The sequence below is a fragment of the Suncus etruscus genome, chromosome 5, assembly GCF_024139225.1.
Source record: "Suncus etruscus isolate mSunEtr1 chromosome 5, mSunEtr1.pri.cur, whole genome shotgun sequence".
In the NCBI taxonomy this organism is placed as follows: Eukaryota; Metazoa; Chordata; class Mammalia; order Eulipotyphla; family Soricidae; genus Suncus; species Suncus etruscus.
The window spans coordinates 130,843,136-130,855,475 of record NC_064852.1 but is presented as its reverse complement, the minus strand read 5'-3'; the positions used below and the strand labels follow the sequence as shown (position 1 = coordinate 130,855,475).

Sequence of the window (12,340 nt, the reverse complement as noted above, 5' to 3'; positions counted from 1 at the left end):
AAATTACTGGTAGAGAGCTGAAAACTATCCCATTATTTTCATCTAGACTATGTCTTTAAATAAATACCCTCAAAATGGTAAAAAGTAACCACATAAAGAAAGTAAGTTGCACAAACCATAAGAACTACATAGAGATAGTGTTTAAAATATTTATTTAATGCTAGCATGTTGCTATATATCATCTTATTGTTCTGTTAACATATTTGTATTCTTAGGTCTTTTAGTTTGGTGCAGAAGTAGACACTGCCCAAGTTTATCTCTACATTTAAATATACTGAGCTTAAAGATATTACTCGTGAAAGGAACTGGATGTTAACAGTAGTTCTTTGACTTGAGTCATCTTACCCTATGAATTTCAAGTTCAATTGTTGTCCATGCTCCAACTGCGACATGAATGTATTAAATGACTTTGACATATCAACAGTCAGTGGGATAACATTATTAAATTACTAAAGACAGCAGTTATTCAGTATCAGCAATTGCCATTATACATGTTTACAGATTTAAGTTTGCAACCAAAGCTCTGTCTCTGTGTATGTATTACTGATTTATCTGCAACAATTGATTTAATATTTTTTAAATATTTATGTAACTCGAACAAAAAGATGCATTTCACCAAATCTAGGCGACTGCTAGTCAAGGGAGATCTATAAGATAGTATAGCAAGGATTCTGAACTTCGGATGTCATAACTCTTGAAAGATATCTTGATCATTTCAAATGTGAGAATACCTCTTATTTGGAGTAATAAAGTTTTCGATTTTTTATATTATATACATTCTTTGTATAAATTTATTTATCAGAGAAAGTGAAAATGCAAATCACTATCATGGAAAATACATGAATTTTTTAAATCAAGTTAATTTGTTCTTTAGTTTGTTTTGAGACAACTGGTAAATACTTTTGAGCAATACAAGTTATAAAACAATGTAGGGGAGTCTGATTTATGTCATAACCTGATGATGCCAGAACAGCTGCCTCTTAATACTTTTGTGTATTTTTCTCAGTACTGTATCATTTTGTATTTTCATTTAAAAATTGCTATAATGGTAATCAAAAATAACTCCATTAACAGCCTGTTAATATTAACATTCCAACATGTCTTATCTGTAGCTAATGGTTCCAGAACAGAACCTATATGTTATTTGTTAGGTCCTCTCACAGTCATGGATTTCTCCTGGGCAAGCTCAGGGTGGTCTGCTGGCTTCCCCAGAGCTGAGATGGTGCTTACCAGAGACACAAGCTGGTCAGCTGGTTAGCTTGACTATGCTCAGAGGCAGATTGGCAGTCTACCTTGTTATATAAGCTTCTAGCCAAGCCCCTTTTAGGTTTCTCTTCTGAGACTACTAAGTTACAAAGATTCTCTGAATGTTCATTTCTTTATTTTTTTTTCCTTTATTTTTCTCTCATCTTTATCTTTTTATTTGTTTTTTTTACTCATTTTTCTTTTTGATTTTATTAAATCACCATGAGATAGAGTTTAAAAATGTTTATAGTTGAGTTTTAGTTGCACAATGTTCCAACACCTGTTCCTTCACCAGTGTTCATTTTCTGCCACCAATTTTTTCAGTTTCCTTCCCATTGTCCCACCTTTAGCTTCACCTGTCTCTATGATACTTTTACACTTTTCTTCTATTTTCTTTTAAATTAAATTTTTAAATTTTAACTTTATTTTAAATTTATTTATTGGTATTATTATTTTATTATTGAATAGGCATGTTAACACTTCAAAAGAATGCCTATATTTTGTCCTTCCCCCATGTTGCTGTTGTTGCCAGGATCCAGGATTGGCAGATGTCACATAGACACCTGACATGCTCTCACACTTAATTTTGTTGCTTGCCTGAGGTATCCAGTTTTGGTCCTCCCTGAGAACTGCCTGACTTTTTCTTGGGGTGTTTTCTTTCGCACACACTTAAGGTTGCACCCTATCATTTGTCAAGCAGTGCTTGAGGCAGTCCTTGAGTGCTCATAAATGCTTCCAGGGGTCATACTTATCCACAGGGTACCCTCAGTTTTTCCATTGGTGGCGGCTGCCAATGTTCCACCATCCTAGCTAAGTGCCCACCAACACTTGGCACCAGGGCTTATAGACAACAGAGCTGCCAGGCTCAGTAAGAAGTGCTACATTCAGATGTACTAGGAGTTGAACCTGAGACTTTATGCTTGTAAGGCAGGCACTATGATCCATGGTATTATAGTCTGAGGTGAGCAGAGGAATTTTTTTTGGAGGGGGGGTCACACCTGGTGGCAGTGCTCAGGGGCTACTTCGAACTTTGTGCTTAGAAATTGCTTCAGACAAGCACTGGAGACCATATGGGTTTCTGGGATTCAAACCACCATCCCTCCTGGACTGGCTGCATGCAAGGCAAATGCTCTACCACTGTGCTATTTCGCCAGCCCAGATTTTTTGAAGATTAAATACAAAATATATGTTGAAACCCATTTTGAAAGTCTACAGCCCTACGTTTTACTAGAGCTGACTGCAATGTAATGACTCTTCTTTCTCTTCCTATTTTAAAACATGGACCATATCTCTGTAATAAAACTTCAGATTCTACTCATTTTCTTCACACTCTTGATCTAAAACCTTCGTAAATGTAGTGTCTTTTATTTTTACTATCTAAACTTAAAAGATTTCAGTGAAAAGTGATCAAATAAAACTGCAGATTTTATAGACATCTACAAAAGAATAAATAGACACTATTAGATTTAATTTTAATAAAGTTAATTAGAGGTAACACATCATTTTCACTTAGTGCCATTTTAGTTTGCAAATTAACTTTCATTTCTATGTTTTCTTGTTCCTCCTTGTCTTCTTCTTAGTATATTTTTCTGTCATTCCTTTACAGCTGCTGCACAAAATGTCTGATCATGAGCAACACAAGTTTCAAAGATGCTCATCCTCTTTCTGGCAGAGTAGTGATGCTTCATCTTCCTGTCTAAACATTTCTTCCATTACTGTCACTCCTGTCAACTTGCCTGATTCCAGACTATCCTTGGGACTGATAATACCACCACCTTCTATATGTGGCCTTCCCAAGCCAGTCAGTGGGAACAGCATTCCAAGACCTCATGTAATTTGCTAAACGTAGAAAGATTTATTATTCCACTTAATTTTTTAAACTTCTTTTGAAATGTTCCATTTCTATAGTAATGGAAACATCAGGTATGTCTTGAATCTGTGATATGTAACCTGGATCCTTTATGTATGGTGATGCCATACAAAATGCACAGAAAGATGAAATAGAACAGGTGCTTCAAAAGATCCATCAAGTATAGCAATTGGAAAATGAGCTCATCGGTGCTACTGGTAAAAGGGCTTTCTGCAAAGTTAATTTACAAATGAGCAGATGTTATTAGAAGTTGAGGACACAACGAAGCTAAGTTAGCTTTTCTGGAGTATGGATTCACTCAGAAATGCTATAGACTTACCCCTGGCTCTGCATTTAGATATTATTCCTAGAAGTACTCAGGGAACCATAAAGAATGCTGGGGATTGAATGTGGGTTGACCACATGTAAAGCAAGCACCCTAACCACACTATTTCTCTGGCTCCAGCTAACTTAGCTTTGGTATGAAAAGAAAAAGAACTAAGTGGCTAGTAGAGGAAGAAAGGGCAGTTAGAAAACATGTTAACCAAAGAGTTTGACTATCCTGAGAGAATGGGAAGAGGAAGCCAGAGGAAATGAGGCCTGGGATGATCAGATCAGTTTTTCTGAGAAGGAAAGTGCCTTTTTTTAAAAATGTTTTTATAACTATCAAGGTAAACAATTAAAAAGACCCAGTCATGTTTAGTCAATACCAAATCTGCTATTGCCATGCTTTTACGAAGTGTCTTATATTTTTGCATGCCCTTTACTATGGTGTGAATAAAAGAACAGCTTATGTTTATTGGGAACTTTAATTTTAATATGAACTCAAAACTTTTGTTCATATTTTTTATAATAAGCTAATTTAGGGCCTGAGAGGTAGTACAGGAGTTTAAATCTGTACCCTAACATTGCCTGGGAAGAATTCTCTTCCCTTTTTATTATATAGTAATCCCTCAGCCATACAAAGGGATGAATATCTCATTCTTATATTATGATTTGAACCAATCTAGTCCTGATCAGGTTTTCTGAACTTTTCACAGTCATTATCCCATTTACTCCAAGAAACTTTTATGTTAACTCTAGGTATACAAATCAAAAATTTACTGAAAACAAATCATAACAATTTTTATTTTAAAACATTAAAAAAAAACCTGTGACCCCAGGAACAGAATTTGTACAAGAGATAAAGAAATTGGCTGATTCTGTTTCAATACTCAGCATATAGGTATACAATTCCTTGTACCACCAGTAGTCATCTCAGAACATAACCAGAAGTAACCCTCAGCACCATTGGGTATGGCCCCAAAACAACAAAAAAATGTGATGTGGCCTCCCATTTAGGTGTCACCATCTATAGTTTAAAAAGCTAGATTCTAGATAAACTTCATGATTTTGAAGTCAATTTTAAGATTACTAATAAGATAGAATATATATGATTACAAACATTAAAGCTTATTTCAGGAACAAGGCTTGAAAACAAAATACTGTTTTTATGATCATCAGTTGCATTTCCATGATTTTTTTAATGATTGCATCATTTAAGTATACCTTTGCTTAAAATATCTTTATAGAATAAACTGATGAATCATGTTTATATGTTGTTTCTAAACTGTCTTTAAATCTTCTGGTGCAAATAGAAATGATTTTTAAGTATACAAATTTTGGGGGTGGGGGGAACACCTGATGATGCTCAGGGATTATTCCTGACTTTGCACTCAAAAATCACTCCTGGCTTGCTCAGGAGACCTTATGAAATGCCGCTGATTGAACAGGGCCACGTGAAAGGCAAGCGTCCTACCTTTTGTGCTATCACTCTGGACCCTGGAAATATTTTAATCTCCAGAATATTGTTCCTATTCTTAAGAAACATTTTTGAAGAAATAACTTTGCTAATAAGCATTAGCAGAATTGAATCATATGAATTCCCGTATTTGCATTTTTTTTGTCTACAAAATGGTTAGTTCATGTGATTGGCCTAAATTCATTGTTATTGATATATCTGTTTAATTCAAGTATGAATACTTGAATGCACCTCCATGAAATACTTCTCTAATTGATATTTTCTTATTGCAGGCTGGTATTGGGACACCCAAGTCACCTTCCACTGACATATTCGACATGATTCCGTTTTCTCCAACATCACAGTCTTCAGTACCCACTCCCAATGGCACCCAGCCACCTCCCATACCTAATAGATCTACTGAGATTAGTAAGTTAGCTAAACAAATCTATATCTTTGTTGTTTCTGTGTAATATTTAAATGTTTAAGCATTTACTAGGCATTATAGATCTTAATATCCTCATTAAAATCTGGGACTGGAGAGATAGCCCAGTGGTAGGGAATTTGCCTTGCAGGCAGCCTCAACAGGACGGGACAGTGAGTGGTTCGAATCCCGGCATCCCTTATGGTCTCACGTGCCTGTCAGGAGCAATTTCTGATCTCAGAGCCAGAAGTAACCCCTGTACACCGACGGGTTTGAGCCGGGGTGTGATCCAAAAACAAAACAAAACAAAAAAACAACCTTTGATTACTGAACTATTATGTCTTCTGCATGCCAAATTCAGCTAATCAGGTTCTAATTTATAACTGAGTTTAGTGCAAACTATTATATGTTATTTGAAGCTTTACTAAAATTACTATTTACATCATAAGACAATGTACTATATAATTTGTTTGAATTAATTTTATATGCTTTAGCTTTATGAATAGAAACAATACCAGTAATGATTTTAAACATTTTTGGCATTTATTATAATTATTTCAAAAATTTTTATCAAATACTTTGGATATTGTTAGTTGAAGAATAAGTGTATAATAATAAAAATAATATAATGTAATGTAATAATAAATGTATAACATCTATGTTTATTAGCCCTATATAAAGAATATTGGACCAAAAGTTTTTGTTTATCTTTTGCTTTATGGTTTATTTCTGTATACTTTAAACTATCTTGTTAATAAATATCTTGGCTTTGAGATTTGTTATCTCATTTACATTTGGTCATTTAACAAAATTGTTCTCTTATTTTAGAACGGGACTTGTTTGGAGCAGAACCTTTTGACCCATTTAACTGTGGAGCAGGGGATTTTCCTCCAGATATTCAATCAAAATTAGATGAGATGCAGGTGACTACTTCTAATAGATTTCCTGAGAAGTGATTCTTTTCTCTCATATGGGACAGATAAAATAATACATATTAAAACTACCCTTTCCTTAAATTGTCATAATCAAAATGCATTTAAAATAAAAATATACATTTGCAGATATCATGTTAAGGAGAAGATTTTTTTTTTGCTTTAAAATAGGACAGTTTACAATGATAATAAGATGTCTATTTTTTATTCAGAATTACATGGATTCTGATGGTTTTTATTTGTTAATATTTATTATTATTTTGAAAACCAAAGGGTTACATTACTCTAGGTGCATAAAAATTAATTTCAGGCCAGAGCGATAGCAAAGCTGTTGGGCGTTTGCCTTGCACGCCACAGGTATAGGATGGACCTGGGTTCTATCCCCTGCATCCCATATGATTTTCTGCTCCTGCCAGGAGCGATTTCTGGGAGAAGAGTCAGGAGTAACCCCTGAGTACCACCAGGTGTGGCCCAAAAACAAATAAACAAAAAAGGAATTAACTTCCAATTTAACAAGTAGGCATTTAAAAATTATGAAAAGGATGATAAAGTCTCTGTAAGTATAAAATCGGTGTCTTGAAATAAGTGTTGTAGCTATAGTTTATACTTTTGAGATATCATTTTAAAAATATACACTTATAACTATTTCTTAGGGATGTATATATGTGAGTTTTAAGTTTTATCTTCCTTTTTTGGTAAGTCTTGAATTTCCTGTTGATGTAGATAAAATAATACCAGCATCTTAAAAGTTGAATTATTGTCCAAATTTTAAGGATGCTTTTAAGTTCCTAAGCACCATTATGTGTAATCTTGGTGATGCTCCAAGTACCACCATGTTTGTTCACTACCAGGCTGAACATTCAAAAGTCAGGTCATGTCCCTGGTCCTCTCTCACCCTAGTACTTGTGAATATGGCCCTAATCCTTCTCTCCTGACCAAAAACAAGTTGAATTTTTTTAACATTTGCCTGGAAGTTATCAAAGAACTAGCTTGATAAGTGTTAAAGTACAATTAACCAAGTTGGTTAATTCATTGTTGGTTACACACAAAAAATTATTTTAAATCCTAAATATTGACTTGATTATTTTTGTAACATTTTCGAAATATTTTTAAAATTGTAAACTAATCCCTATAGCTCTCATAGAATCATTAATTTAAAGATTTTAATTAAAATAAAAATTATAGCATTGATATTTTAAATAATTTAATATCACAAGATGGACAATGCTATTTGGCAAAATTAAATTTAGTGATGTTAATTTTCTATTAATTTAAGAATATATCCAGTAGCATAATGTACCTACTTTTTTTATATTTCAAGTGCTGTATTTTTGTATTTTAAAACTTTCAACCTCAAATAGAAAATTATTTAGTGAGTATCCTTTGTTTTATTAAAATCAATTCCTTTCCTACTCCATTAATTTTACCAATTGTTATTGTATCACGTATAGCTATAAATAAAAGCCCGGAGAGATAGCACAGCGGTGTTTGCCTTGCAAGCAGCCGATCCAGGACCAAAGGTGGTTGGTTCGAATCCCGGTGTCCCATATGGTCCCCTGAGCCTGCCAGGAGCTATTTCTGAGCAGACAGCCAGGAGTAACCCCTGAGCACCGCCGGGTGTGACCCAAAAAACCAAAAAAAAAAAAAAAAAAAAAAAAAGCATGATTTATAAAGACACTTATGTGGTAGGCTTTGTTCTCAGGTATTATGCAAATTATAAAGAACATTTTTTGATTTTTTTGATTTTTACACACACACTAGATTTTTCTCCTTTATTTTGTAAATATATAAAATAAGTATATATTTTACATCTCTAGATTTCTATAGTAAATCAGTTTAAGCACACTACACTGAATGATTTAATGATGTATTAATCAATTTTAAGCTATGAATTTATGACTTTATTGTTTTGCCATATCTAAAATGTTCATCTCTCTCTTTTTATTCTTTTCTGCTTTCAAACTGGGTAGCGCCAGAGATGGTTGGTATATTATTTTCATAAAGTTTTAAATAATTAACAACTGCTTAAGGCTAAAACCTTACAATTTGCATCTTTTATTTAATGAATTTAAATAAATCAAATGCTGATTTCTAATGTATGTTGTTGATTTTCAAAAGTATTTCAAGACATTTGACAACCCATGTGTTAAGGTCTTTCTCCAGTAAGAAAGATTTTTCATGGCTTCATTTTCCCTCATTGCTTATTTGTTTGGTTAAAAGTCATTTTCAGGTCACTTTAACTAAAGAACAGTATTTCCTAGCACATTTTTTGTTTTTATTAGCCTAATTAACCTAATGCAAACAATCAGATTAAATTTTATCTTGAATATAATAGAATAATTAGTATAGGTTTAACATAAAATTTAAAATGGGTTCAGAGATTGGATTGATTTTTCTTTTTCATCTTTAAAGTAAATTGCTGGTGTTTCAAAGAGAATTTTTAAAGAATTGTGGCTAGAGCAATAATATAGCATTAGTGTACTTGCCTTGTAAGCAGCTATCCCAGGATTCAATCTCAGCATCCCATCTATATGGTGCCAGGAATAATTTCTGAGCACAAAGCCAAGAGCAACCACTGAGCACCACTAGGTGTGGCGCAAATACAAAACAAAATAAAAAAAAATTTAGTAGAAATTCCAAGCTTTCAGATAATTATATATTTATTTGAAATCAATAATGTATTTAAGCTCCCTGGGGTATGCCAGCAATAGCCAAATCATTCTAAAAGTGGTATTTCCAAATGTGACATATAAATTCACTGTATTAAGAAAGAAATATGACAAGTCAATTAAAAATAGAAGGATCATGCATCAAGTGTCATTAATTAGTTGGGTAATAATTTGGGAAATGAATGCATATAAATATTACATAGACAAATTCATTCACAGGGAGTCATAATATAAATGGGCAAGAGAGATGATTTAACAGACTGAAATACATGAATCTTGGGGTAGACAACTAAAGTTGTTACCCAAAAAACATTTGATGCCCATATTAATTTATGATAATATCCATCATTGCATAATTGTATAAAGCCTAATTTCCATTTTAGATGTTTAAGATTCCAGGGGCAGGGCCTGAGAGAATGCCTACATTCTTAGCATACAGGAAATCATGTTAAATTCCCAGCACCACACAGGGTCCTTTACCACCAAGCTGGGAGTTATTCTAAATACTGCTAGGTGTGGTTAATTCCCCCAACTACACAAAAACAATAAGTAATAACCAAGGAAGTATAAAAACCTTAGCAGGGGGGTCGGTGAGGTGGCGCTAGAGGTAAGGTGTCTGCCTTGAAAGCGCTAGCCAAGGAAGGACCGTGGTTCGATCCCCCGGTGTCCTATATGGTCCCCCCAAGCCAGGGGCGATTTCTAAGCGCTTAGCCAGGAGTAACCCCTGAGCATCAAACGGGTGTGGCCCAAGCAAAACAAAACAAAACAAAAAAACCTTAATAGGATTTGCTGTTTATTAAATAATGATTTCTAAATAAGACCTAGGAGGAAAGGTCAAAAACGTGTGGGAAATTTTATTTTAGAAATAAATAAATGAATTCATATAATAATAATATATCGAGTGTTAATTGAAATGGTTAATATTCAGGAATTCAAACAAGTCTTATAAAATCACCGTGGAAAACCTCTTTAAAAGGATACGTATTTTTATCCTTGAAGCAATGCTTAATTTTACTTTACTGTGGTTGCTCTTCTGCCTTTCAGAATACTGTCAAGTACTGAGAATACATTCAATTTTTTAATCTCCCTATTTCTCTAAACAGATGTTGTTTACAGGTTACTGATATCCAAATAAAATAGTTTAAAATTTTTATGTGCAGTTTTTTTAAAGTGTTAGTTTTTATAGGTTTTTGGCAAATGCTTAAATATATATATACATATATATGCATGTATGTGCAATATATGGAAAATCACTTCTTGTGATAACATGCTTTAAAAACTAATGGTAAGTACTCTGACTTCTACTCAACTAAATATGCTTGATATTTGAAATACTGAGAAAATGTTTTGGAAATGGTCTAAATGATCACATTTCTAGATGGGTCTTTGTGTCATAGACAAACAAACCCTTTTTTCCTTACTACCAAAAAAGGATGACATACAAATTTTAATTATCTTTTTTCTTTCTTTAAAATTTTTGTAGTTGTTGAAATAAAATTGGTACAGCATTTTTTATTGTTTAATCATTTATTATTAAAGTACCAGGATTTACAATAGTTAATTATTTCATGCATACATCATTCTAACACTACACCCATAATCATAACACTACACCCACTTCCCTCCACAAGTGTCTCAGGAGCTTCTCCCAAATCCCTTCTTACAAGTAAGCTCAGTACTATAGACAATATCTTTAAATATGATGACTTTGACTATATATGTTTCCCTTACTATGTTTTTTTATCCTACATATGGGAGAGATTTTACTTTGTTTTGTTATTTTATTTTATATAATTACTTTATTTGAGCACCATGATTACAAAATTATTCATGGCTGGTACAGAATTTTATAAGTGTCAGATATCTACTATTATAGTTTGAACATATACCTAGTCTACCTTATGATCACATCAAGAGTCTAGTGTCCCTTCAGCACTAGACAACTGATCCTTTTCACCTCATCTATTACTATTCTTCTCCTGATTGATTATTTACAACTAGTTTTTTCCCTTTAAATTAGAGGTGCTCAAACTTATTTGGCCTACCACTCCCTTTTCAGAAGAAAATTTACTTAGTACCCTTGGAATTTATCTTATTTAGGTGAACAAACAGAAAGAGCCTAATTGCACGTGAGGCTACCCCTGCCTGCTTACCATCTTCTGAGCCCGGAAGAGAATTAGGGGACATTATATGTGCTTATATGATAATATTTATCTAGTATTTACATTAGATCTGTTAAAACAAAAGTAATTTTGGGAAATGCAAGCAGAGACACAAAAATCTAACACAAAGCAAATACAGCCTAATAAAAGCCCAGAGTAGATCAGATTATAAAAGCTTCTTGAGAATTTGTGAGATGTATACTTTTTCCCAGGAATAATACACTATTAGGGATGGATGTAGTGTTGGACTTTTGTGCATGATAAGCCATTATGAGCAGTATTATTGCTAAGCACAGAATCTCAGTAAAAAAAATTGCAAAATATGTCAGGATAAATTTATTTTTAAAAGAGAATAATACATTGTTTATAGTTGTTGACACGTTATCACTTCAAACTTTATCTCTTGGAAAAATACAGTCCTGTTTTTAAAAAAAAAAGTAAATGAGGATATGTATATAAAATATAATATTTACAAGAGAACTGAAAGAGAACTTAAAATAGGACCTCCATGACTTTGTCTTTTCATATTTTAGTAGTGGCCTATAACAAAGATTTAAGTCACTTGTATACTTACACTCAATAAATCAAAAGCAACTTAGTGACCCAAAGCATCTACAACTTGCTGGAAAAGAGAGCATCAGATTCAGAGCTACAGTTTGCAATTATAGGAAATAATAGCAGGAGTAGTAGAGGAAGCTTTGTCTTTTGCAAACTATGTTCAACAGAGCGTAACATTGCATTTACTGGGATTATTTCACTTGGGATCTGGATAGAAATAACCATGTGGGACAAAATGAAAGCCTCATGCTATCTTGAACCTCTCTGGTGGAAGCTTAGTACTCTGACTCAATACTTAAGTGAATTTTGATCTTTAAATTTAATGGGGGGGTGGTAAGTTTAAGCTAAGATAGAATGGCATAATAAATAGATTTTTATAAAAGAAACATTTAAGTTCTTAAAAATTAATCCCATATATTTTGTATATGTCTGCCTCTTCTTCATGCCAACTTCATATCTTCAAAGTATTTAAAATCCTAATGGCTATGAAGAGTTGCCTGAAGATTTTGACCTTTGTTCATAGTACCCTTTATTTTCCTGATTTTCACCTGCCTCTCCCCTGGATACTTTCTAATAATAATGTTTACTTTCTTTTACAGGAGGGGTTCAAAATGGGATTAACCCTGGAAGGCACAGTATTTTGTCTTGATCCATTAGACAGCAGGTGCTGATGTCAAGAACAAGAGATCCTGATACATGTTAAATTTCTTTTGTATACATA

General features: G+C 33.2%; 1 protein-coding gene across 1 annotated transcript in view; it reads left to right on the top strand.

The window, feature by feature from the left end:
- GULP1 (GULP PTB domain containing engulfment adaptor 1) overlaps window positions 1-12,340 on the top strand; it is a 262,846-nt gene extending 250,506 nt beyond the window's left edge. The window contains exons 13-16 of the mRNA XM_049773274.1: window positions 2,852-3,076; window positions 5,168-5,303; window positions 6,127-6,221; window positions 12,219-12,340. Coding sequence (XP_049629231.1) covers window positions 2,852-3,076; window positions 5,168-5,303; window positions 6,127-6,221; window positions 12,219-12,290 — 528 coding nt within the window. The 3' untranslated portion in view covers window positions 12,291-12,340. The remainder of the gene's footprint in view (window positions 1-2,851; window positions 3,077-5,167; window positions 5,304-6,126; window positions 6,222-12,218) is intronic.